The sequence below is a fragment of the Anomalospiza imberbis genome, chromosome 25 (assembly GCF_031753505.1).
Source record: "Anomalospiza imberbis isolate Cuckoo-Finch-1a 21T00152 chromosome 25, ASM3175350v1, whole genome shotgun sequence".
NCBI lineage: Eukaryota > Metazoa > Chordata > Aves > Passeriformes > Viduidae > Anomalospiza > Anomalospiza imberbis.
The window spans coordinates 6840954-6868209 of NC_089705.1; the positions used below are offsets into that span (position 1 = coordinate 6840954).

The 27256-nt window shown below is 62.6% G+C and overlaps 1 protein-coding gene across 4 annotated transcripts in view; it reads right to left on the reverse strand.

Annotated features, from left to right (window-relative positions):
* AHDC1 (AT-hook DNA binding motif containing 1) overlaps nt 1–24435 on the reverse strand; it is a 48554-nt gene extending 24119 nt beyond the window's left edge. The window contains exons 1-2 of one of the 4 annotated variants that reach the window (XM_068172543.1): nt 24234–24435; nt 23608–23728 (exon numbers count right to left, since the gene is read on the reverse strand). Coding sequence is in view for 2 of the 4 variants with exons in the window: in XM_068172542.1 (XP_068028643.1) it covers nt 18055–18244 (190 nt within the window). In the remaining 2 variants the exon portion in view is untranslated. Of the gene's footprint in view, nt 1–18054; nt 18367–23607; nt 23865–24233 lie in introns of those variants that run through there. The other 3 variants (XM_068172544.1, XM_068172541.1, XM_068172542.1) reach the window with 3 other exon arrangements.
* Nucleotides 24436–27256: the final 2821 nt, after the last annotated feature.

Here is a 27256-nt window from a genome sequence, read left to right on the forward strand (position 1 = left end):
GTCGTGGCGGTGCCACCGTCACCCCTGAGGTGTGGCGTGGGGATGGGGGACAGGACAGAGGGATGGGGGTGGAATCTGGCAGCCACGAGCTGCGCCAGTGTGTCCCAGCCTGCTGGCACCTTGGTGAAAAGGGCATGTGGGGAGCAGCGGGGTGCTGCAGGGAGGATGGGCCAGCTGGCACTGGGGTGGCACTGAGCGATCCCTGTCACTGGCCAGGAGGTGCCGGGGGACACCGATGGCCCGCGCTGTGGACGCTGACGCTGGCTGCTACGAGCTCACAAAGGAATGGGACGTGCCACTGCACACCCGAGGGACGGCAGGGTGTAGCAGGGAAGGTGCAGGATAGATCGGCATCGCCCGGCACGGGTTGGATGGACGTGGCATGGATTGGATGGATGGACACAGCACAGCACAGAGCTCAGAACTTGACTTTGCAGGACACAGATATGTCCCAAGAGGCTCCGCTTCGGCAGGAGATGCCCAGAAGAGTCCAGGGGGCTCCCAGCCCCAGGAGGCTGAGCAGGGCTCCCCCCGGGTCATACATATACACCCAGAACTGGGGCAGCACCCAGGCCCCTGCATGCAATGACAGCTGGTGCTGCCCCTCTCCAGGCTGTGGGGTCCCCTCTGCACCCTGAGGATGGAGACACCAGGGCAGGTAAACAGCCAGGGACTGGGGTCTTCCCAGTGCAAACCAGTAATATAGAGACCACACATTGATGCACACTGTGCCTACACCCCCATTACACCTATAAAGCAGACGTGCATGCAAGAGCACATGGGCACGTACATCCCACCCACCCCTGTGCAGCACCTTGACACACAGATGTGTGCAGGTGTTGTTTGGACATGTCGCTACGTGGGGCTGCCAGCAACGTCCCCAGCCAGCAACGTCCCTGCCTGCAGCGTCCCGTTCCCACAGCACCCGCTGCACACCCCTGCTGGGACACCATGCCCATCCCCACACGCCATGCCCAGGATGCCGCAGCGTGCACGGACAGAGGAGCACCCCGGCCCCAGGGGGTGCCCAGGCTGGGCAGCCCTGTCCCCCGACACACAGCGGGAGCAGTGTGGGTGCCAGCACCCAGCTGGGGTCATGGGGAGCAGGAATCCAGGAAGGCGAACTGGAGCTCAAAGCTTCACATTTCTGGATTCTGGTTCCCGTTTCTGCTCCCGGCTGTTTCCATGGAAACTGGCGTCGGACCTGGGAAAATAAGGTTAGGGTTTGCAGTGGAGGCCCACGGCCAGCCTGCCTGCCTCTGCGCCCCTCCGGCCCTGCTGCCTCACCGGGGCACATGCCCGGGTACCCCCATGCCTGTACCCACAGGATGCTCAGGACTGGGGGCTGAACCACACTGGCACCCCCTGGCATCTTCCAGCACCCTCCGTGCTTCCACCTGGTGACCCCTGGGAGCCCGGCACACACTGGGTAATTTGGGAGCTGGAACCACCATGCTGCTCCCTGGCATTCTGGTGAGGGTGGCGCATTGGCAGTGGCACCCACTGGACCCACAGCCCTTCCCTGCCCTCCCACTCTCTTCCCTGGTGCTCCAAACATGGCACAGCTCAGCCTCCATGGAAACTTCCCAACAATGCTCATGTGGCCATAACACCCCAGCAGCCCCACTGGGACAGGGGACACCGAGGCTGTCCCCACTGCTGACACCCATTTGCGGGTTTTACAAGGACCCAGCCTCAACAGTAACATCACCCTCCCCTTCCCCAGCTCAGGATCCCCAATTGCTCCAGGGAAGGTGGGGAGTTGGAGGGGGGAAGAGAACCAGGACACGACACCTCGGGGGAGCCGTGAAGACTAATGAATGGAGGCTTTTAAAAAGCACTTTGACTGAGAAGTGCTATAGTAGGAACTAATTATCCCTCCCGCCTGCGCGCACCCTCGCACGCCGGCGCAGCCGCGTCCTGCTCCCTCCCGGAGCCACAGCTGCAAAATCTCAGCCAACCCCGGCACCGAGCACCACGGCAGCCACGCCAACCGGCACTGCCCTGGCCGGGGAAGCTTCCCTCTGGGACTCCACTACCCCTCCTGTGTCCCCCGTGCGCCTGTGCCCCCCCGCTTTGCTGCCATGGCACCCCTGGCAAAGCCGGCGGCAGCAGGCTGGGGGCACAGGGTGGTGCTCACCCCCCTCCTTGCACTGGGGTTTTGGGGAATGTTTCCTTTTTAATTGAAACCCGCCATTTTACAGTGATGGCAGGTAGGCTGGGCAGCCAGTCCCTGTGGATGCCCAGGGATGGACGGCACCTGGCATGGCGGGGTGGGCGGCGGAGCTGGCACAGACCCCTGTCCCCTCGCAGCTGTGACCCTGCAGCCCAGCCAGTGGAACCAGCCCTTCTCCCTGCTGCCCAGCCCTCAGCAGCAGCCAAGGCCAGCAGGGAGACACAGGGAGACGCCCCAAATGCTCACCCCGCTCAACCGAGCAGGTCCCCACGCCGCCACCCTCCAGCACCCAGAGTTTTGGGGAGGTGCCGGCGGTGCTCCCCGTCCCTCCGCACCCCTGGAGTGGGATCTGGCGCAATCCCATCCTGCCGTCCCAGCACTGCCCGCTGCCCCATTTCGCATTCCAGTGTGGGCCGGCCCCGCTGCCCTCTCACTCCCACCCCCACCCCGGGCTGCGTTTCAGCTGTTGTTGAATTCTGTCCAGGCTGGATTCATCACAAGAGCCCTCAAGCGGCTGCAAACAAACAGAAAAAACAGGGAGCAGGAGCGCGCAGAGCGATCGATCGGCGCTGGGGGGGCCTGAGGCCCTTTGGCAACGCCAGACCAGCCTCAAATTCCTCACTTCCAAGAGAAAAGGAGCTGGGGATGAGCGGCAGGAAGAGGGGGATGGAAAGCACAACAGCCACCAGCCGCTGGACCATGGCGGCAAAGCCCCCGGGCATGGTGCTGCGGAGATGGGCACAGAGTGCTGCTGCCTCTCCCTTCCTCGCGGAGACGGGCTCGTACCACTCTGAAACTTCCCTCTTGTGGTTACTGCAGTTAAAAAAGCAAACAAGAGACTTGGGTGCATTAAAAAAGAAATAGGAAATGGCACAAAGGGTGGGAGCACCTGCAGGGATGGGGTTTGCCCAGCAGCAGTGGCACTGGGGTGGGTGTTGGGTCAGGGTGCTGGTCCCTGGGGCAGGGAGGAGAGACCCCTCCCCTTGCCACTGCAGAGGGGACGGGCGTTGGGAACATTTGGCATGTGATGGGCGGCTGTGGCCCCAGATCCCAGGGATGGATGGTAATGGCAGGGGAAGCAAACAGCAACACCGCTCCGGTGGGAATTGCCACCACTGGAGCTGTGGGGTCAGGTTGCTGCGCCTGGGTTTTTAAGAGGGGCTGGATAATTTTTACCACCACTAACGATCCCATCTGTGCCTGACACGCTCCAGCTCCGAGCCCAGCATTCCGGCAGGGCTCCCACACCTCCCTGCCAAGCCGCTCCAACTCGCCTCCCCCTGCCTCGACTGCTGACGGCACAGGGCCCGTGCACAGTGCTGCTGGCACAGGGGGCAGCCATGCTCCTGGCGTCTCCTGGTGCCACCACTGTACCCACCCACGGTGTTCTGGAGCACTGGGGGTGACAACCATGAGGTGGCCAATGCAGAGACGTGGCAGTGACGGGGATGCTGCACAGCCTGGGGACACAGAGGAGCCTCTCCAGCTTCAAGGAGAATTTAGCAGGGTTTTTTTTGGCGGTGGTCACCAGGGTGACACTTGCTGTCCTCTCTGTGCAAGGACAAGGACCCTGGGATATGCTGGCACCATTTGCCCTCTTCCTGGCTCCAAACAAAGACCTATGAGAGGAATCTGCTTTTTGGGAAGGGGGTTTGCAGCATCTTGCCTGCAGAACTCCCTGCCAAATCCCATGCAGTCAGGAGCTGAGGGGCACAGTACCAGTGCCTGCAGCACAAGGCTCCTCTCCCTGCAATGTCAACCTGCTGCTCCACATCCAAGGCTGCCCTTGGAAAAGCTGTCGGCTGTGCCGGCTGGTTTGCCAAGCCCAGGACAAGCTCTTTAGCTCGACTCTGCCAGAACAGATGCCTGGGCGACTGTAATTCTTCCTAGCATGGATGCAGGGGGGGATGTGTGGAAAAAAACCCAACCTCATTTAAGCATTGCAGTGGCTGCTCCTCCTTTCCCCAGCATCCACAGCATCGTAGCCCCACAGAGGGTCCCCCGAAACCTGAGAGGTGAAGCGGGGAGAGGCTGGGTGATGCCAGGGGGGAAGGCAATGCCCAGAGGGAGGATGGCGTGGCACAGCACATGCTGGAGCTGAACATGGCTCTGCTGCCAGCTGGGGAGGAGAGAGCGACCCGCTGCAAGGACAAGTGGGAAGCGCGAGCTCGGCGTGCCACGGGTGTCCTTGCAAACGCTCGCCTGCTCTGACTCGATGCTCCCCACAGAACAACAAGCCCGTTCTCATGGCAATGTCCTCTCCAAAGAGCACAGGGAAGGGAGCACGGTGACACGCTCTGGAGGGGCCATGCTCCTTCTCCCCCCAACACAGCACGGCTGTGGGACAGGAGCTCCAGCCTGGCCATTGCACTGCTGGAGGAGGCCGGCAGCGTTTCCACATGGATATTTTCTTCCACTGGCTGCAGTTTGGGGCTGCCAAAAGCCAAAACAAGAATGGAAACATCCCATTTTGTTGGCAAAAATTCAAGGCAGGGTTGGGGTTTTTTTTCTTTGGTTTCGGCTTTTTCCTTTTTTTTTTTTTTTTGTTCTTGTCTTTGGTTACGAACGGAAATTCCCTGCCATGAAATCATGACGAAACCCCAAACCAAAACACAGCTTGGACTGAAACCTTCACCCGATTCCCCGTGGATCCCATGTGGGGCTGGTCCCAGGGCTGGGATCACCCCCCCACAGCCCTGGGACACGGGACCGAGCCCAGACTCCACTGCCAGCCCCAGCCCTGTGGGAGGTGAGGGGATGTCGTGCTTTGGGGATCCCTCCAGGGACCCAATGTAATTCCAGCCTTGGAATGTACCACTTCCCAGCCCTGGTCTACACCACCCTGCCTTGGTGATGGCACCTGGCAGCCGGCACCAGGCCTGACAAAGCACAGATTTGTCCAAAGGGAAACTGGTCCCTATGGATGGGGCCAAGCAGGGACCAGGATTGGGGTGCCAGTGGCTCCAAGGGTATCATTAGAGCAGTGTTTGCTCCCAGGAAGGTGCTTTGCAAGAGCAGTTGCTGGGAATGGCCTCATCCAGCCCATCCCAGGGAGTCCGGATGTGGCCAAGCCCTGGGGCTCACCCCTGCAGCCTGCCCAGCATTCTCTCCTCCCATCCCCTTTCCACCAGATGTTGGGGCTGGAGGATGAAACAGCTCTTCCCACCCCAGTCCCCGCCGCATCTCTCTCCAGCTCCCGTTCCGGAGCCTGGATCCAGCCATGCAGGCTGAATAAGGCTGAGCCTTTGTCCGGCTCCCCCCGCCGCGCTTCCCTTATCTGGTCCAGCCGCCTTGCCAAGAGCCAGCAGAGGATGGCGGCAGCCCCGGGCTGGAGGGGCCCTTCTCTTCTCCTCCTCCTGTCCCAAAGGCCCCTGCGGCCACTGTCACCCCCTGCTAAGCACTGCCAGCACCTCTCCTCCATCCCAGACTGTCCCCAAAACCGAGAGACCCCCTCACTGGTCCGAGCTGCACCCCAAACCACGCGCTGGGCACAGCATCACAGTATCACTGCCCTGCACCCCCTGTCTGCTCCTCCCTGGGGTTGTGAGCATTCCTCGGGGACTGCAGCCAAGGCAGGGCTGGGTGAGGCGGGGGTCGGGGGCAGCGTGGAGCCGGGTTATCTGTCTGCAGAGCTCCGTGCGCAGCAATTAACCTCAAGAGAGCAGCCGCGGCTCCTGCCAAGAACCACATTAGGTGTGTGTGGCAGCGTCTAGACATGTGAGAGACCAGAGGCCTTGATCTGGAGGAAGGCGGCTCCATCCCTTCCCCCACTCCTTGCCCGCCGCCCCACAGGGACCCCCTCGCTGGGGTCTGGCCAGCATCGGGGACGGAGCACCAGGAGGGATGCGGGGACGGGAGCGGGAGGCTGGGCTGAGCATCCCTCTGTGTGGGTGTGGTTCCAAAGAGCTCCATGCTGGGCTGTTAAACCAGGACTCTCCTGCTTGGCACATGGCATGGCACAGCATGGCACGGCATCCTCATGGATGCACGCCCCCAGGTCCCCAGCCATCGGTGGGAGGAGGAGGAGAAAGGTGGTTGCGAGCACTACCTGAGCCATCTCCCACCAGGAGATGTGACAAACGTCCCACGGAGCCAGCAGCAAACCCTGTGATGAGCCCTGGAGTAGGGATGGTGGGAAGGGACCCAGCTCGCTGCTCGCCCATGCCAACCCTGTCACCTGGGGCAGGTGGGATGGAGCCAGGTGGGCACCGTGGGGGCTGGGCACCCTCCCTGTCAGTGCCCCTCACAGCCATGACACCCCCTTGCTCTCACCTCCCGGGTGCAGCCACCCCAGACGGCTGCAGGATGCTGGGGAGAAGAGATTTTCCCGACGTTAATTAATTAAAATAAACAGCAAATTAAATACAGCAAAATTAAAATAGCTCCGGAAATTAATTTTCAACAAAACCCACCTGGAAAGGCTGGATATTTAAAGAATTAATGGAGCCCTCTGAGACCATAAAGAACCGCTGAGCTCCCAGCATCCACCAGCCCCCTCTGAGCCCGCCTGGGGACACGGTGCTGTGGGGAAGCTGGGATGGGACCCTGGAATGGGACCTTGGGAAGGGACCCAGGATGGGACCTGCACCTCCTGGCAGCTCTTGCCTCACAGCTGCCTGCACATGCCTGCTGCTGCCACGCTGGGACGGAAGGACGCTGGAGAAGGATGCAGGGATGTTCCACATCATCCCAGTGGGAAGCACCAGCCCCAGCTCTGGCTTGGCTTGACACAGGGCTCTGCAGGGGCACTGAGCTCCTGCCGGTTTTTGCCCGGTGGCTGGGGACAAACGTTGTGGTCCCTGTGTGACCCACTCGGGCACAAGCATGTCCCTGTCACCCTCCTGGCCAGAACCCGCTGCACTGAGGGAAGCCTTGACCTCCAAACCCCATCTGCCTGGGTGCTCCGGGCCCCCCACAGCTCTCCCCACGCATAATCCCCCGGCCAAGGCGGGATTACTGTGCAAACTGGCTGTGCAGCCGGACAAAGCTCCTTACCAGGCACGGCGGGCAGATCGATGGAGTCCCGAGGGGCCCGGCGGGGCGCGGGCCCGGCTCCGGGCGGGCAGCGGACGGGGCGAGGTGCCGGGGAGCATCCCCGCGCCCGGCCGGGCTCCGGCCTGACACCAGGCACAACTCGTCACACGCTTGGGGTGTGCCAAACCGCCCAGGGCTGGGAGGCCCATCCGGCGCCAGCCCTCCCACGGCCAAGGCACCGTTTCCTCTCCCTGCGCCCAGCGTGCGCACAGGCGCAGCGGCACAGGCACCGTCGGGCGAGAAAAGGCTCCGGAAGGAAATGGAGAAAGCAAGACTAAGCTGGCAGGTGGAGAGCAGGAGGGGCCGCAGTCACCTCCACCCCGGTGCAGGGTGCCGAGGGGCATCTGGGGGTTCCCACCTCGCTGGGGTGCCCGGCTGCGCTGCCACCACTGAGCTGCTCTACTTCATCATCCGGGGAAACTGAGGCACGGCGGTCGCAGCTTCATGCGGAGCCCCTCGCTCTCCCGGGGAGGGAACCGCTCCCCCCCGCCGCGGCCGGGATGACAGCAGCTCCCCATCCTCCTCCCGCTCCACCCTGTTCCTGCAGGAACCCAGGAGTCCGGGCTCCGGGCAGGCAGCCAGGGCCTCCCTCCTGCCGGCACCTCCCGCCCTGCCTGCTCCGGCGCCCGCGGCCGGCTCCGGCCCTCGCTCCCGCATCCATGCCCGGTTCACGCCGGCACACACCTTCCCACCGCGTGTCAGGGCGACCTTGGAGCGCTGCCGCGGCCGCTCCGTGCCAAACTTCGCGGCGATGCCCACGGCACAGCCGGGGGTGACGGATCGGCAGGAAGGGGGATTTTTTTTCCCCGTTTGTTTATTCGTTGGGTGGGTTTTTTCCCTTGCTGGAGACAAAGGCAGGCTGTGTGCCCAGGCGCAGGGTCCGGGGGGTGCCGGCGGTGCCGGGACCCTGTGGCGATGCCGGGCCAGCCGCGCCGGGGGCTCTGGGTGGCCGGTTTCCTCCGCACACAGATGGCTGTTTCGACTCAGTCGAGCGCTTGACCTAAATCTCCTCCTGATCCACGGGAGCTGCAGTCCCTCAGCAGCACAGCTCAAGGCAAGGAGGAGGAGGAGGAGGATGAAGGGGGGGACCGCGGCCAGCTGCGGACTGGCGGGAGGGTCGTGCCGGAGGGCCCCCACCCCGGGTTTGGCAGCAGGGCCGGCGGAGGCGGCAGTGGAGGGAAGGAGGGAGGGAAAGGGGGGGTGGAAAAAAAAAAAAAGTCTCCCACGCTTCGAGCTCCAGCGCTGGCCGCCCGCGCCTGCGTGCTGCACCCACCGGGACGGGGCAACCGCCCCGCCGGGCTCGACGCCCCGGCAGACCACTTCCTCGGAGAGGGGCCCGGCGGAGGAAGCTCCAACGGCTCGAAAGTTTCGCCTGTGACTCAACCGCTGGCTGGGGTGACGGAGCCGACCCCGCAAAGGGGGGGGCCTGGGATCCCAGGGGTTCGGGGCATCGGGGTGGGGGATTTTTTTGGGTTCCCCAGACGAGGGTTGTCTGCGAGGCATGGCGCTCCACCCCCAGTGTCGGAGCAGCCCAAACCGGCTTCCCAGCGACAGCAGAAAGCTTTTAAAATCCCCTACGCGCGGCATGACTCACTCCAGAGCCAGTGCCCAAAACAAGCTCCGACACGGAGAGGAATGGCGAGAGCAGGGATGCTGGGGGCGGGCAGGAGGGGCTGGGGAGGGCCGGGGAGGGGGAAAGGGGGAGACAGAAGGAGGGAGAGAAAAGAGAAGAGGCAGAAATAACAGCATCTGAAACTCTGCCTGCTGGAGGCTAATTGGTTCCGGCACAGCCTGGTTTGTTTGGCAATGTTTCCTCTAATCCTTCAGGCTCCGCGCTCCCGGCCCCAGGGACATGGGGACATCTCGACACCCGGCCAGCGCCACTGCGGCACTCCCAGCTTGGACCCCCTCCCACTCGCGGATGCAGAAGGATGATGCTGCGACCGGCTCTGCCCACCCTGGGGTGCCCCCGACTCCTCCAAGGCTCTGCACTCCCAGCCCCAGGGACACGGAGACATCTCAACACCCAGCCAACGCCTCTGTGGCACCACTGGCTCGGATCCCTCTCCCACCCTGGGATGCTGAGGGGTGATGCTGGGACCACCCTGAAGTCCTCCTGGGGCCGCACCCTGCCGTGGTGACATCCTGGGAATGGGATCTGTGGTGACACCCTGGGGATGGGGTCTCCTTCCGCAGCGCCGGGCGCAGGGATGCTCAGAGGGCTGGGCGGCAGAGGGAAGGGAGGGAAGGGAGGGGAAGGGAGGGGAAGGGAGGGGAAAGGAGGGGGGGCCCCCACGGCCCAGCATGGCCGAGCCAGAGCACTAGCCAAGAGTCGGCAGCTTTGTTCCAGGTGCCGGCTCCCTTTTTTTCATTAGGCTAATGGGATGCGGATGCATTATTCCATTCCACATGCTGCTAATGAACCACTCAGGCCAGTGCATTTGCATTAATGTGCAAAGCACTGGAGGAGGGTGGAGTGGCTGCATCTGGCCAAGGCTGACCTTCCCTGCACCGCCCAGCCTCCCCAAGCCACGCTGCGCTCCCACCACTCTCCCACCACCCCACCGGACCCAGGAACTCCTCGGGATGGCTCCGACCCACATTCCAGGACACCATAACCAGCCCTGAGCCACCTCATACTTGCTGCCCATGTTGTCCTCTTGCCCGTACCGTGCCCGGCCAACTCCACCACTCCTCCCCATATGGATCATGGATGACGCCCCCCTGCCAGTGCCCTGCTCTGTGCCCAGTCCCCAATGCACAAATGACCACAGCATTCCTCCTGCACTCTTCACCGCTCCCCAAAAAGCAATCACTCCCACCTCCTGCACAGAAACCTGCTCGGCATGTCTCTCCTTCCTGGTTACTTTTACTGGGACCTCCCAGCACCACCCCAGAACTCCCTTCCAACACCCCAGGGGAGCAGAGGGCCCTCTCCCAAGTCCCCCCACCCCAGAGCTGGCAGGCAGTGCCGGGCGCGGGCGTCACTGGAGCCCTTGGGTTGTTTGTTACGGCTCCCAACTGCCTCTGTCCCCGGAGAGGTTTCGAAGGCGAGTGACCCACGAACTGGAATGTGCAAAGCCTCCAGCAAACAGAGCCAGCTGCCTGCGCCCGCGTGGGGGGGGGGTGATGAGGGGAGAGCAGCCGGCCCCAGCACGGCACGGCACAGCACAGCACAGCCCTGACACAACTGCACGGCCCTGATGTCCTCCCAAAGTGGGCAACCAGCTGGCTGAGGTGAGATAAGAGCAGCCCATTGGTCTTGTCAAGTCCCCAGTGTCATCAGCTATAGTCAAGGTCCCCAAGCCCCCAATTCCCACTTCCTTCCTTCCTCTCAGCCTGTTATTTGGCAGCACATGGCCTCCCAGAGCTGTGCTGGGATCATGCTTCACCCCTCGCCTGTCTGCAAGACACGAGTCCTTGGGTGGCTGAAGGACCTTTAGGACACAGGACAGCACAGTGGCAGCGCCAGCTCCCTGGCCTTGGTCTTTGCCACCTCCCCAGGTGCTGGAGGGCTCCCTGCTGGAATCAGTGTGGATGAGCACAGCTCTCCTTGCCCCGGCTGGGCATGGCAGGGTCTCAGCAGCTCCGTGCCCGGCAAGTGTGCGAAGCCCCCGCACTCGAGCGCGTGCACGCGGGTGTCTGGGTTTGTCACAGCCCGGTGAGCAAGTTAATCTCAGGCTCCCTGACACGTGGAATAAAATCGCGATCCCATAATGGAATTCATTCGTCTTCCTGTCCAGGCAAAGAACAAGCCCTCCACTGCCCGCTGGGGCTGGGGCTGGGCCAGGCCAAGGTGGCCAGTGCCCAGCTCCCAGCTGGGGGTCCCTGCCTGCACCCACCCTCCTCCCTGCCACGGGACCAGACTGGCACTGGAGCGATGTTCCTGTGAGCACAAACCCAGAAAGGTGCCAAACACTGGGTGCCACAAAGTGTTCCCTTCCCAGGGGACATCAGCCATGTCTGCGGGGGCAGCTGGGGTCACCAAGGAGGGTTGAACTCCCCCAGGGTGATCTAGGGTCCTGTCGTGCTGGAGGGCAGGCAGAGCGCTCATGAGGGGGAAAAGAGAAACTGAGGTAGGCGGCGGTTTTGGAAAAGGGCAATCCAGGTGGCATGAAGGGGACAGGGGAAGATGTCCCTCTGTCCTTGTATCTTTCTGTCCCTGCAGCTCCTTCTCCACTGTAAATGCCTTGGCCAGGCCTGGAACAGAGGACCCATCCCAGGGACTCTGCAGGGATGGCACCAGTTGGGGCACCCATGGGGGACCCCAGCACATCCCCAGGGACTGCCTCATCCACAGCCATGGGTACAGGTAATGGGGAAAATCTCAGGAGTCTGGGCAGGGTAGGAGGCCACAGGGTTGCCATGCTGATCTGTGCCTCATTTTCCCTCTGACACCCACGTTGAGGCCACCCCCAGGCAGGAAAGTGGCCCCGTGGCCAGTAGAAGAGGAGGAGGAGGAGAAGGAGGAGGAGGAGGAGAAGGAGGAGGAGAAGGAGGAGGAGGAGAAGGCGGAGGGCTGCTCCTTCTTGGGCACACAAAGCCCCTTTCATAGGGGCTGAGTTTGGATTTCCTCTGCCAGCCCAGCACCTCGCTCCCTCCTGCCCTGCCAGCAACGCTGTGGTCAGAGTGGGAAGCTGGCGGGTGGGACACCTGGGGGGACACAGGGACCTTCAGGTGGCTTCATCCCTCACCCTGGCCATCCCCATGATTTTCGCCTCCTGTCAGCTTTTAATTATACCCCTAATAAAAGTCGTTTTGCAGGGGAACAGGAGCTTTGTTGCTCAGGAGCTCATCTGCTCCTGCTGCTCCTTTCCTGCTTTAAACTGTAATCCTCAGCTGGGGACACTGCAATTAGCCACCACGGAGCTGGGCACCGCGTCGCCGAGGATTAGGGCTCCCTTTGGCGGGGAGCTGGGGGACCGAGCCCTGGTGTGGGTCAATGGCTCTTTGCAGGATGGGGTCTCCCCAGTACAGCCCCCAAAAGAGGGGCACAAGCTTAAGAACCCCTCTGAGCCAGGCATCCCCCCAGCTGACCTCCTCTGGGCACCCACTGCCCTGCACGGCATCAGTGCCACTGGGTAGTTTTTGGGGTGCACGGGGCCCACACAGCCCCTCTGCCAAAGCCCCTGGAGTCCCCCGTGCAGACAGACCCAAGCGGGCCACCCTTCCAGGGGTCGGGTGGCTTTGTAGAGTGTGAGACTCTGGGGACAACAATGGGGCTGGGAAGACCAACAGGAGCCTCAACCCACACCTCTGCATGTCTGTGAACACTGGTGCCCATCCCCAAGGCCTTGCGTCCCCGAGCGGGGGTGAAGGGGGGAAACTGAGGCACAGGGCACCAGGTGCCCAGGATGCACACACAGGTGGAGACAGCTTCAGTGACACGGGTGACCGATGTGACACCGGTGCAGTTTCGGTGACGTGCGGACCCTCGTGCACGGTGCAAAGGCCACGTCCAGAGCACGGCAAAGGGGTGGCTGGAGCCCTCGCAGCCCCCGAAAGGAGCCCGCGCGTCGCTCCCGGGTGGGTGCCTCTCGCCAATCAGCCTCCTCCCGGGGCTGCAAGGGGAGCGCGGGCGCTCGTTAGCAGCCGCTCATTAAGAGCCCTCCGGGAGGATGAAGGTACCGGGGGCACCTGCACCTCCGTTTAATGAGCTGCAGCACCATTAAATGTTGGAGGGGACCTCGGGCACGGTGGGGGTGCTGGTGCGGGGGCTGCCCCCACCCCGACCCCCACCCAAAGCAGGGTGTGGGTCCCTGTGCCGGCGTGGCCGTGGGAATGGAGGAACGCGGGGAGTTGAGTCATGGTGACAACTGCGACGGCAGTGGCAGCTGCTGCCGGGGACACCCCGAGGTCCCCACCAGCGCCGAGGGGCACCCTGGGGACTCATCCCCCCTGCAAGCCAGCACCCACGGGCGCTGCACAGAGAGGGTGACCGCGGCCAGAGCGGGATGGCAGTGTCGGGGCACGACAGCACCTCTGGAACCTCAGGGTGGGGACCTTCCCCCTCTGGGTGCCCCTAAACTGAGAAGGGGACTGACATCCTGCCCCCAAGGACCTCACCCAGCACCCAGAGCTCCCAGTCTAACCATTAAACCACGGCCTCACACAGCACTCAGAGGGGACCACCCAGGGGGGGATCTCCCGGGGGCACCCCACACGGGGACGATGTGTCCCCACCGCAGCGCCCAGCCCCGCAGGACGCCTGGGTCCCCACGCTCGCACCCACCCGCGTGGGGCTCTCCCTCGTTAATGTTTACTCGGGTTCGTTAGCGCCAGCACATCGCCATGGCAACGCTGCAAGCTGCGCGTCGCCATCCGCGCCACTGTCGTGAGGCTTGGGGACGTCCCCACGCGTGGGGTCACCGCGGGCATCCACCACCGCCACCCCCCACCCCGGGCATGTGGGGCTGGGGGACAGGGTGGGGAGCAAGGGGAGGGGGGACGCACCAGGGTTCGCCACCTCCCCGCCGGGATGACATGGCTCGGTGTCACCCTGCCGGGGTGACAGCACCCGTCGCTCACCCCCAAAGCGCCGCCGCCACGCCGGGGCTGCAGGCGTGTGCGGGCACTGCCAGCACGCCTCGGTGCTGCATTATTTATAAACTGGAGGAGCAGGGGGTTCGGCAGCAGCTGCAGAGCCCTCGCGGGCCACCCTGCCCGGCATCACGCAGCCACCGAGCCCTCTGGCACGGTGGCACCGCAGCCCTGGCAGCCATGAGGGACGATAGGGACAAGGCTGCCTGTGGGGCTGGCAGAGCCACGGGGCACCCAGATGTCACCCTGGTGTCCCCTTGCATGTTGCAGGCGGCTGGGGCAGCACGTGGGGATGTCTGGTGTGTCCCTGTGTCCCTTGCGCTGGCACAGCACCCCAACCTGCCTCCTGCCACTTCAACCTGCTCTTAACCACCTCAGCCTGCCTCCTGCCACCTCAGCCTTCCTACTGCCACTCTAACCTGCTCCTGTCACGACCTCCCTCTTGCCACCTCAACCTCCTTCTTGTCACCCCAACCCGCCCGCTGTCACCCCAGCCTGCTCCTGCCTCTGCATGACCTCACTGCGGATGGCGCTGGGTGGTGGCAGCCAAGGGGTGTCCCCGTGCCAGCCCCCCGTGGCACACGGGCGAGCCCCGGCTGCTCCGTGCGCTGGCAGTAGGATGTGGCCCCAGCATTTTCCCCCACCATGGGCTCTGCTGGCTACGGCAAACAGGTTTTCCTTAAGCTTTGCAGAATCCACCCACCTCCTCCCCCCCTACGAGTCCCACCTCCAGGCTGATGGGGAGAAGGAAGGAGGGGGGTGAAAGGCTGAATTGGGGCTTTTAATTTTTCATTATTAATTTCCCATCGACGCCGAGAGGCACCGGGGCTCTCTCAGCCGCCCCCAGCATCGCCCCCCGCGCTCCCGCGCGCTCTCCCGGAGCTCTGCACCGGCTGAAGCCGAGCCAGGCTGCCGATAGGATTAATTCTGCATGACTGCCCATCTCCGCGGGGGGATCTAAGACCCTCAGGCCTGCAGCAATCTTTAAAATTCCTCCAGCCCAACTTAATTCCCTCTTCCTGCAGAGCTGGCGCATCTGCTGCAGTCAGGCACGGAGAGAAGGAGACGGAGGGAGAGGGGGGGACGACGGGCACCCAGCACCACCGTCGGCTCCGGCGCCAGGCGGTGGCCCTGCTGTGGTGGTCGTGGTCCTGCGTTGTCACCGTGGGGTCACCCAAAGCCATGTCAGTCACCCATCCCATCCCTGCGGGTGGTTTGTACTGGGGATGGGGGAAACTGAGTCAGAGTGGGACAGCCCTGGATGCAGGGTTCCCCCGTTTCCCCCTAGACAGGGGATAGACACAGACCCCTAAACTGTTGTCACCTCCCTGTCCCTGCTGGGACTTCTCAAAGCAGGAGATTGATAAGAGATTTTCATCACCTATGAGCTCTGCCTCTCCAAGGGGGTCTCACTCAGCCCCCCCTACCCCACTCTCACCTTCTGCTGTCCCAAAGGACACACTCCCAGGGTCAAACATCCTCTGGGAGCATTCAGGGCTCAAGATTCCCTGGATCTTGGGATGGCTCATTAGAAACAGAGCTACTGCTTGGGAAAAGCAGCACAGGGGAAAAGCCTCCCCTCCTCAGCCTCTCTTCCAGAGGACAAGCACCCAGTGTCACCCGGAGGCCGCCCACACCCGTCCTCATCCCCGTGGGACGCCCTGCCCGTCCGGCCACCTCCGAACAGCGTCAGGACAAGGAGCCCGGCCGAGCTGGGGGTACTCCCCCCCGGGGCCCCGCCATGCACCGCGGCAGCCCGGGGACGGTGGCGTGTCCCCGCGCTTCGAAGGCTCAGCCGCCGCCACACCGAGGCTGGCAGCCGGCGGGCAGAGCTAACCTTCAGGGGGTGATGGGGAGAGGCCATGGCAGGATGCAGGGATGGATGGAGGGATGGATGGATACGGCCACTGTGCTCCAAAGCCTGCTGCACCCACCATCCACCCAGCACCCTGGCCGCCTTCCCGAGGTGTTGGCGCGGCCAGGTCCAGGAGAACCATCCCTTTTGCCTTCTTGCCTCCAAGTTGCCCAGCTCACCAGGCAGCTGAGGAGCGCAGCCCAGCCCAGCTGCTGGCGGAGCTGCGGATACATGCATTTAAATCACTTATATCTTTACTTTCTCCTGCGCTGGCTGTGAGATGGGCTTTTTTTTGCATGCGTAATTAGGGGGTGGAACAGATGGCGGAGGGTTCGTTTAAAGTAATGCATCCATTAAAATAACCTTCGCTGTCGGGGACTGCGCTCCGACAGGGGCCTGTTTCACCGGGGGTGGTGGGGAGGGTGGGGGGGCTTTGTTCGGTGAGGAGGGGGGTGTTGGACATTGGGAAGGGGGACGGAGCACACGTTCCCTGTGGGATGCATCACCCTGGATCACGGGATGAAGGATACACCAACCCGTGTTGTCACGGACGGGTTGGGAAGAGAGACGGGGCCAAACTACGATCAAACTGGGGGCAAACTGGAATTGAACTGGTACTCTTCAGGGCTCAGTTTCCATGGCAATATGATGGCAGTGAGATGGTGGGGACGCAAAACCCAGGTTGGGGAGAATGCCAACAGTTCTTGAGGCAGGCATAGTGCTTGTGGGTACCCTGGGGTACCCTGTCCAGAGCTGCCCACCGTGGGGACTGTGCCCACCTCCGCACCCCACCCACCACAGAACCCAAAATACGCCTGAGGAGGGCATTGCCACACAGCACAAGCCATCTCTCCTGTTTCAAACCCCAGGTTCCTGGGAGAGGCAGGAGGGCTTTGTTCAGGCACCGGAGGAGCGGAGGCCAGAGAAAGCAGGAGTGCCCTGCCAGCTCTTGTGTTTCACTCCCAAGGAATGCCGGGGAGGGGAGGGGAACACTGCTCCCCGCCTTCCCGCCCCGTTGGGCGCCCAGCCCGGCTGCAGGGTGCTGAGGCTGGGAGGAAGAGGAGGGATGAAGGATGGGGAGGCGGGCGTCGCGCGGATGCCGTGGTGCCACCACGTGCAGCCGGGGCTGGCAGCGGGTGGGCTGGGGAGGGGGGGACACGAGATGACACACACCTGGGGTGACACGGTGATGCCAAGCACTGCCTCGGCTGGAGCAAAAAATTCTGAGCAAGAGCTGCTGAGCAAATATCTCACCCCTCTCTGGAAGGAAAGGAGGAGTACCCACTAAAGGAAAGGAGGGGTACCCACTAAATCTGGGGAGTCCAGAGAGGCCAGGGAAGAGGATGGGGAAGGGTGAGAGCAGCAGTGGTGCCAGAGCCACCCAAGCGTGTTCAAATATTTAGTGTGCACTTGCGAAGGTGCTTCTGCTGCCTTTAGGGCATCGCTGCGTTGGAAGCATCAGAGAGGTGGGAACTGGGGGGATGGGGAGCAAATGCCAGGGATGTGCTGCAGGGGGGGGCTTTATTTTCCAGCTGGGCTGGGAGGGCCAGGGCACAGGAGCCCAGGAAAGGCTGGGGTAAGTTCAGCTTTGCCCTGAGCCTGGCTCCTGCCTCATTGCCCCCTCCCTGGCCACAGCTCCCAGAGACCATGGGACTGCATATCCCTCTATTCTCCTCCTCCTCCTCTTCCTCCAGCCCCATGAGCCTCGCTGGTTCCCCACATTCCTGCTCACTGGCACCCTCAGGTGTCCCCAAGCACTGTCATGGCCTGGGGGACAGCCGGTGGCTCTGGCAACGTGGCGCGTGACATCTACAGCAGCGGTGAAGCGCCGAGGGCGGCGACGTCAGGTGCTGGGGCAAGGGACCAAGGGGACATGTGGGATAGCAGGGCTTGATGGGGACCACTGCAGAGGTGCCAGCAACCAAGAAGGGATCATGGCAGGACGTGAATCATGGGGTGACAGAGGTCCCCAGGCCAGCAAGGTCCCCAGACTCTCTGTTTTGACCTCCCCCGCCCCACACACGCATCAAGGAGGAGCTGCTGTGCTGGCAGAATGAGGGACACTGGGTTTTGCCCCACTCCCACATCATCCTCCGACCACCAAGCCCCTGCCCCACCACCCCCACGCCCACTCACTGATCCGAAATTCCCCCTACTCACCCCTGTCCTCTCACCTGCCATCACCTCCCCTTCAAACGCCACAGTCTCCCTTTGCCTCTCTGGGTGTTTCGTGAGCTCCCTTTGGTGCACCCCAGCACAGTGAGCTCTTCTCACTCCCCAGCCAGCAATCCGCCGGGAAAAACCGGTCCCAAAAACCTTCCCCACATCCGCGCCAGCTCTGCGGGTCTGGGGGGGCCGCGGCTGGCCCCCTGCTCGCCAAGAACAATAGCGCCTTGTTCCAGCCCGGCTCCGTCCTCTCCTCCCTGGGCAAAGCCCTGGCCACTCTCACCTCTACGTTCCTCTCGCTGTTTCCCAGCTCCCTCCTGCCAAATCCCCGTTCCCGAGTGCTTCTCCTCCCTGCGGGTCCATATTAAGCTACATTCTCCTTTCAGCTGGGTGGAAAACAGCAGTAATAACCATGTGGAGAGAGCCGTGCCCCCCACCTCCACTTCCCTCCCACTTTGGGGTTCAAATTTCATTTCAGCAAAAAAGCTTCCCCCGCCTCCAATTTCTTCCCCCAAACCGAGTCGCTGTCGTCGCGTCTGATCTCGGCAGGGGCCGTATGGATGCTCAGCTCCTCCTGGTTCAGGATCTGCTGCCAATCTGGACCTCGCAAACTGGTTCTCACACAGCTCCCGCGTAGCACCTCCCTCCCAGCAGTTATTGTCCCTCCTCAGCCACCCCAACCCAGCTCACTCTCCTGCCACCCTGCTCTCTTGTCACCCTTCCATCCCGTTTCACTGCCACCTTGCTCCTCTGTCACCCTGCTCCTCTGTCACACTGCTCCACTGCCATCCTAGTTCCCTGCCACCCTACTCTCTGCCACCCCTCTCCCATGTCACCCTGTTCTCCTGCTCCCCCTTCATCCCATTCCCTGCCACCCTGATCCACTGTCACCCTGCTGGCCTGTTCCCCTGTGACCCTCCTCTTCCTGTCCCCCTGTTTTGTTGTCACCACGCTCCATGCCACCCTGCCCTTCTGTCACCCCACTCCCAACGCCATCCCCACTCCCTGTGCCACTCATCTGGCTCTCCACAGGGTGCTCGTGCCCCTGCTTCTGCTGGGCACATCCAAACCAAACCAAACCAAACCAAACCAAACCAAACTGCCGACTTCACCAGGCAAGATTTATTCCTGGCGTTTTCCCGGGGGGCCAGCGGGGCTGGCAGCTGGCAGGGAGCAGAGCGTCCCTGCTGCCTCCAGCCCAGCAGCCTCCCTCTTTCCTGCAGCTGAGGAGCTCATCTCCCTCGCCCAAGGCGCTCCATCCTCCTCCAGATATTTTAGGCCCAGGTTTTGCAAGGAATGTTCAGGCGCTGAGCCCAAGCCGATGCGCTGAAGTCAGCAGGAGGCGAAGAGGGAAGAGGAAAGAGGGAAGAGAGAAGAAGGGAGAGTGTGCGTGGGGCTTGAGGCCCTGGAGGCGGCAGCGGCAGCTGAGGGATGGGATGGGATGGGATGGGATGGGATGGGATGGCATGGCATGGCATGGCATGGCATGGCATGGCATGGCGCTCCCTCTGCCTGGAGCTGGTTTAGCAGTGGGAAGGGCAGAGGATTGGAGCTGGAGGATGCCAGAACTGCTTCCCTCTCCCTCTGAGAGGATCAATACCACATTCTGCCTCTCCTCTGTCTCCCCACATTGTGCCAGGCCAGGCTGCACCAACGCTCTCCCTCTGGCATGTCATGGGATTTGGAATGGGGAGGGGGATCCCCAACACTGTCAGTCCCCTTCACTTGGGAGGGGAAGGAGATATTTTTGCCAGGGTGGTGTGCCCCCTGCCAACACCTGCCCAGACCCACCTTAGCACCCAGGATCTCCAAGCCAGCCTCATCCCTGTACATCAATCTTTGCCTGCACACCAAACTCTTCCTGTGCACATCAATTCCTGCCTCTATACCAAACCCTGCCTGCAAACTAAACTCTGCCCATGCACACCAATCCCTGCCTGCACCCCCTGTCTTGTACACCAAATTACCTGCACAGGAAACCCTGCCAGCACACCAAGCTCTACCTGCACACCAAACCCTGCCTGCACGCCAGGGCTGCACCAAACCCTGTCCACACACCCTACCTGCACACCAAACCCTGCCTGCACAGCCAACACTCCCGACGCTGCCCATGCACGTGCCGACACCTCCCACTCACACTCCCCTTCCTGCCTGCACCCCAGTGACCCCCGGCATCGCCCCAGACACCCATACCCTACGCACCCTACCGGGTGCCATGCCGGCACCAGCACAGCTCATCGCCCCTCGGAGCGCGGCTCAGCGGCCGGGGGGTTTCTCGCAGCGCCGAGGGAGTCCCCGGCACACGCCAGCCCCTGTCACGGCCCCGCTGGCACGCCGCGGCCGACGTGCTCCGACAGGTGAGCCCCCGGGGCAGCGTTCCTGCCTGGGCCGGCAACTGTCCCCACCGGGCAGCCGGTTTGCCGGCATGTTCCTTCCCAGCACGTCCCTCCCTCCTTCCCTCCATATCCAGCCTCTCTCGGCCGGCGAAAGGGGGGAGCCGACAGATTTTAATGAGCTCCCCGGAGGCAGCGCTCCGCACCCCCCATCCTCCCGCCTCTTCCCGCGCCCGGGAACCGATGCTCTGAAACACAACCCTCGGTGGCAAGCCTGGAAAAAAACCACAGGGCACATTTCCCCCCGCCTTTTCCCTTCCCTCCTCGCCTCCCCCAGCTTTTTTTTGCTCTCCTGCCGATGCCAAAGACCCAGCCGGGCTCTTGTGCTTTCACTCGCAGCTGCAGCTGCCGATTTTCGCTGTAAGCCCTTGTGCCTAGAAGGCCCAGAGCGAGGGATTCTGGGACGCGGTGATTGAAGACAGCACCAGCACGGAGACCATTGCTCAGACTTTCCCTGTCTGTCGCCCCAACGCTCAACCCACAGAGAGGGAGGGAAAAAAAAAAAAGAAAGAAAAAAGGAGGAAAAAAAAAAAAAAAAGAGAAAAGAAAGATGGAGAAGGAAAAAAAACCCCACCGGACTGGCGCTCGCCCCTTCCCACCCACGCCATGAACACACTCTGCCGTGCCGGCACTGAGCACCCGGGCAGGCAGCACACGGGGATGGGGTGGGCCCCCCAGCCCTGCGACACCCTGGTGAACTCCGAATCCAACACCGAATCCCACCAGAAGTGCGCTGGATCCCTCCCACTGTTCAGCCCACTGTACATCACCCTAAAAACTCCCAGTGGGGAGCTAAGCACAGCCCAGTTATTTCCCTTTTGTGTTATTTTAAAGGAAAATAATAACAAGGCAGCTTTTGAGCCACTGTCTCCAGCACAAGGTGAATATTGGGGTGTGGGTGCAAGGGGTGGTGGCAAATGAGCACGATGCCAGGTCCTCGTGGGAAGCTGAACGCTCACCACAGCACTGGGGCTGCCAGGATGTGCCCCAGAGCCAAGCAAACACCCTGGGAACATGTCACCATGTCCCCACTGCATGCAGAACCCCCTGAGGAACAAGGTCCCCAGCACCCTGGGTGTCCAGACATGCCTGGGAAGGGCCCACGGATCAAATCCTTGCCCTCCAGCAGGAGCACGGGGCCAAGGCGGCGCTCAGCATGTGCCCTGAGGCAGAGCGGGAACAACTCCAACCGGGATGGACGGATGGATGGATGGATGGATGGACACGCGGTGGGGACACAGGGAACCAGGCTGTGACCCCATGCACCCCTACGCCGGCCAGAGGAGGGGGTGGGCTGAGCATCTCCTGGCCAGCTGAGCCTTCACATCTCAAAAACCTCTCCCAGCATCACCGGCTCCCCAAGGACCGTGACCGGAGCACACGGCACATCCCAGCGCCGAAGTTTGGCAGCCAGTGGGGCGGGGAGGGGACGGCAGTGGGGGAGGACACACATCTGCGACGCATTCAGGGGCCATCCCGCATCCGGGCAGCCCGGCCACAGCCCAGCATCCAGCCGGCCGGCCCCAGGGGGGGAACGCTGCCATATCACCAGGCAAAAATCCCCCCCACATCCCTCCCGCTTCTGTTACCGAGCCCGGAAGAAGGAAACAGCCCTCCCCACCGCTGCCCTGTTTACCAAGAGCTGGTTCCAAGCACTCGGGAGAATAGCAGGAGCATTTCAAGGCCCTGTTTCCACTCGGCTGACACACACTATTTATAGAAGCCCACAATTCTCCCAGAGCTTTCCTCGGGATCTCAGCAGAAATAGCCTGCCCCGGGTCTCTGCTGCCTCCTCTAAGGAGGCCAGGGCAGCGCCAGCCCCCCCAGGCTTCCCGTAACCTTCCATGGGCTTCCATGGCTTCTCCTCTGCCGGCCGCCCCGCTCCGGGGATGTCCTTGGCTACCCCGTCGCCGCCACGGTGCCAACCCCTCTCCCCAAACCATCTCCACCTCCTGCCCGGCCGCCTCCCGGCGCGCGCGGTGGCTCCGGCCGGTGTCCGGGAGGGAACGGGACCGGGGCTGGCGGGCTACAGGGGGGACACGCCAACAGCCGAGCGAAAGCCACCTCCCGCCTGACTGCATCGGAGCGCGGCAGAGCCCCGGGGGACTCGCACCGGGGATGGAGTTGGCCTATTCAGGTTACAGAGACATGGCAGAGCGGAATTTGGCGCCGCGCCATCCCTTCTCCAGCCCCCCCCTCCGCCCTCCTCTTCCACCCCCCGCTCCCCACCACCACCACCACCCTCCCCTGCAAATTCCACAGCCCAGCAGGAGAAGCCAGTGTAAGGGGACACCTGGGGGGGCGAGGAAAGGGGGAGAGGCTTGGGAGGGGGGCCTCGATTCAGACCACGGGGCCCCAGTTTGGACCACGCGCCCCCGACTCAGACCACGCGGGCACCAGGGTGGCAAAGAGAGTGGGGCAGGGTCTGTGCCCGTCACCCCCGGGGGTTCGCTTCTGCTCTCTGTCACGCCAGGATAAATCTGGAGTGACTCCACCGCGCGCTGTGGCACACAATGAGCTCACCCCGCTGCTTTTGGGGGGCTCTCCTGGCAGCCACGGGCAGACGGGCTGGATGCACGAGGCCACCTGGTCGTGGGCACAGCCACGTCGTCCCCCCAGCACATAAACAAGCAGGGACTCAGGTGTCTCCACCTGCGTCGGCCTTGGGGACATCAAACATAGAGGGTCTGGCGTCAGCGTGACCCTGTGGGGTGACTCCAGCCCCCGCCAAAGCCATCGCTGTCCCCCGTGGTCCCTTGTCGCAAGCGCCGAGGGGCCGCGCGGGGCGGGGGGGGGGAATAAATCAGCTGATCGATAAAAACAAATCAGAGGGGGATGACAGGCACGGGAGTAACAACCGCTTGCCGAGCCCCGCGCCACGGACCACGCAACTTCACCGACGGGGCTGGGGGAGCCTCCCGCACGCCCCTCACCCCGCAGCCTCCCGGGAGTGCCCCCCGCGGGGCAGCCCGCCGCTCCCCCGAGCCAGCCTGCCGGGGGAAGGGGGTGGGATGCTGTGCCCCGGGGGGTCCCCATGCTCTCCGGGGAGCCCCCCTAGCCCCCCGCGCTGTTGACAGGCTCTGCCTTCTAGTGGCCGGAGCCGGCTCTGACAGCTGTCACTCACCGCTCGCACCCGGGGGGGGCAGAGCTGGGGGGTGTCCAGGGGGAGGCGGCCGAACTGGCGGCGATGGCAGCCCCCGCGCAATGGGGGGCTCGCCCCGGGCCCCCCGCGCCCGCACGCCCCTCCCCACCACAAGTGCCATTAAACTCCGGCAATTTGGCACCAACTCGCCGCGCAACTTCAGCGGAGGGGACGGCGCGGGGGGGGACACATGCACGCGACACGCCGCCTCCTCCCCCCCCCGCTCTGCCCAAAGGGGGTGTCCCGTGTGTCCTCCCCCCCCTCCCAGCCCCACACAAAGGCGGGGGTCCCCGGTACTCACCCGCCGGCTCCTGCGCTCCGCGCCCCTCGGAGCCCGCCCGCTTGGGGAGGCTCCTGCCGCCCGCCGGGGCTGCGTCCTGACCGGCCGCGGGGGTCCCGGAGCCCTCGGCACCGCTCGCCACCTTCAACGAGAGCATTTCCAGCGCCTCCTGCTCACATTCTCCCCAGGCAACTCCGCTCCTGCCAGCCCGCCCCCCTCCTCCGTCCCCTGCCTGCTCTTTCCTCCTTCCCTCTCCCCCCCTCCACCCCTCTATTTTATTTTTTCCGGGATTTTCTCTCCCCTCTACCGCTTAGCTTATTTTTTTTCCCCTTTTTTTCCTTTTTTTTTTCTCCCCCTTTTTTTCACCTTTTTTTCCCCCTTTTTTTCCTCCTCTTTTTTTCTCCCCCCCCCCTTCGCCTCTCACACACACACAAAAGGCAGCGGAGCGGGAGGCGGAGGGGAACCGACCTCCCTCTGCGCCTCCGCCGCTCGCCGCCTGCGGAAAGCAAAGAAAGACACAGCGCAGCAGAGCCCTGGCTTGCCGCTGCCTCCCCCCTTCCTCCTCCTTCTCCTCCTCCTCCTCCCTCCTCCTCCTCCTCCTCCTCCTCCTCCTCCTCCGCCACCACCACCTCCTCCCTCTCTCTTGCCTTCTGCCGCTCCCGGCTTTGTGGGGGCTGGGATAAAAGGGGGGGAGCAGAGCCGGCGGCCAGGCGCGCCCAGCCCCTCGCTCCTCTCTCCGTGCGCGGCGGGGACCGCGGCTCCGCTTCGCTCCGCTGTCAGCGGCACGGCCAGCATCCGGCACCCCGGGGAGCCCGTGCAGCACCGCCGGGGCATGCCGGGCCTTGTAGTCCTTCCTTTCCCCCCCCCTTTTTTTCCCCTCCTTCCTTCCCCCCCCCCTTTTTTCTCCTCCCAGTCGCTGCGAAGCGCGCAGGGAGGGGCGCAAATGGGCGCGCGGCCGTTGAGCGCCGCTTTGGGAGAGGGGATACTTACAGAGAGGGGACACCTTGGGGGGGACACCCGGGGGCAGGGTGACCCCCCCACCCGCTGCCCCCGCTCCCCGAGGTCCCAGTGGGATGTGCGGGGCATTGCTGCCCTCTCCCGGGTTGCACCCGCAACTGCGCACCCCCTCCTTAGGGAGGCAGGATTTGGGCACACACGCCCCTCTCTGCAGCCCCCCCTCCCCACAATCTGGGGTGCACATGTTCATCGCTGTCTCCAAGTCGGCACCCCTGCACCCCCACACACCCCCACGGAGCCAAGGGGTGCCCATGGGGCCAATCCACCTCCTTTTTTCCTTCCCCCCACCTCCCCCCAACTTTTAACTCTTTTTTTTTTTTTTTTTTTTTTTTTTTTTAAATCAAAAGCTCTATCTGACACCTGGCGATATCCCTGCTGTTTGCTAACACCCTGTTCCTCCAATTTTTTTGTGTCCCCTCTTGGCCATGTGATGAAGGGGAATGCCAGGAGGAAAGGTGGTGACAAGGCCCCTCGGGACAGTGGTGGCACAGCAGGGAGCTGCCTCCCAACTTCCTGAGCACCTCAAAACCTCCTCCCCGCAGCTCCATGGAGCATCTCCCCAGCACCGAGTCGCCGTCGCTGTTAATGTTCCCGGAGCTGGGTAGATACAATATAATTAAAGTAGATAATACCAGTGATGTTTGTTATGACATCGTGGTTTTGTGAGTGACGAGTGAAGGGTTAACTCCAGGGAATTGGGAATATTGCTTGGCTGCTAATAACACGTGAGTCATCGATGGAATAACACATGGGTGCAGGGAGAGACACAGCACCTGCTTTACAGCAGCCCTTTGCCTTGCCTGTGCGGGGCACGTGGGTTTCGCGCGTGTTTTTGGATCAACGGGCAGCAAGGAAGGAATCTGAGCTCCAGACTCCAGATACACACTGGTCACCCCAGCTTCACTGCTCAACTGGGATGAGCTGGTAAGCTGGGGTCAGGCTTGAGAGCTGCCTTCCAGCTGGGACCTAGTGGAACTGGAAAGGTGTCAGCTCCGTCCCCTCCGTGCACCCCGTCAGGATCAGCGGGGCTGGACTGGGGACTGGCTGGATCTGCACACCCTGGATGAGGATGGGGAGCAGGCTGCATTGCTCCTGGAAGCGGAGCAGAGTGGAGGCCTGGGCTCCAGCCCGGTCAGCAGAGGAATCTGCACACGCAGACAGGATCGCTGCAATTGCTGGTGGCTGAGTGAGCAACTTTGCAGGCTTCCTCGTCCCCTCGCCCTGAATGTCAGCTTTGAATTTTCTTGCTATTTTTAGGGATGGTTCAAAAAAAAAAAAAAAAAAAAAAGCCACCAAGGAGTATCCCCTCCCTTCTCGCTTTGCAGGGCTCTGTGCCCCATGAATATTGCAAGGCTGTGGATTACTGTACCTTTGCAGGGACAGGGGTAGAGGGACAGGGCAGGGAAGAGAGAGAGGTTGTGCAAAACCCATGACATTGCAAGCAGAATGGGTTAGAATGTAAAAGATTTATTAATTTAATCCAAAGCATTAAAAGGTCATGTATTAATCAAAGAGATGCTTAAAACTGTCAAAGTCCTTTGTCAGGTTTGAAGTGCATCTCTATAGTTATCATAAAATATATATATCAGTCTGGCATGGAGCCCCAGGCAGGGCTGGAGGAGGATGAGGAGTTAAATGAGGTGTTTTCCAGTGGGGTGGACACCCCCACCTGGCCCTGCCAGACTCCCGTGGGTGCCCAGCACCCCCACACTGAACTGGGTGCCTTGCAGGTCATCCTGCTTGTCCCCGGGCCTGGGTTTGATCCCTCTCACGTCAGGCTCGTGCCCTGTGGTGGTCTGGGGGGTGTGTTTGGAGTCTGAGTTTGGGGTAGAGGTGAGTGCAGGGGGTTTGGGAGCAGGGTCCCCCATTTGTCCCCGTGGGCACAGGTGGCTCCAGCCATGGCAGTAGACACTGGGGCGGGTGAGCTGTGCCCATGCCACTCACGTCACAGCTCCGCGAGTGCTCAGCCCTGCCAGGATTTCTTTTTAGCTGTGGAGGTGGGTGGCGGAGGCGGGTCCCCGGGGCCACCCGGGTCACCCGGCACGCTCGCCCAGCCAAGTGCTGTGTCAGCAGCGTTGGCGTGGACTTACGCTACCATCTAGTGGCTGCTTTGCCACCGCTGTCCCCGGCTCAGTCCGTGTCCCCGCAACCTTCCCCCCACCCCCGTGAAGCCACCCCCGTGAGCAGGGCCAGGGCGAGCTGCCTGCGCTTGGCCCCGGAAAGCTGCGGCTGCCTGGGCTGGGGGGTGGTGGCAGTTGTCACCCCGAAAGCCACCAGCTCCCCGGGGTGGGAGCAGGGGGTCAGGAGGCAGTGGGGTGCTGTGGGGGAGATCTGGGGGCACGGGGATAGAGGGCCGGGGACACAGAGAAAGGTGTTCGATGCTTTGCTGGGATACAGGGACTGTGCTCCCGTTGTGGGGAGCGCAGTCCAGAGACCCTGGTGGGGTTTGGGGGGGGGGGGGGGGGGGCTGCCCCTCCAACGACTGTGGAGGGTTGTGACCAGCCAGGTTTTGTCTCCATAATGGTAACTGTGGCAGAAAAACCCAATTCTTCCCCAAATTCCAGCACCGGGCTGCCCTGGAGCAGCAGCAAAGCCATTCCCGATTCGTCCCAATAAAACCATTTCTGAGCAGCCCCGTGGCCAGCAGAGCAAG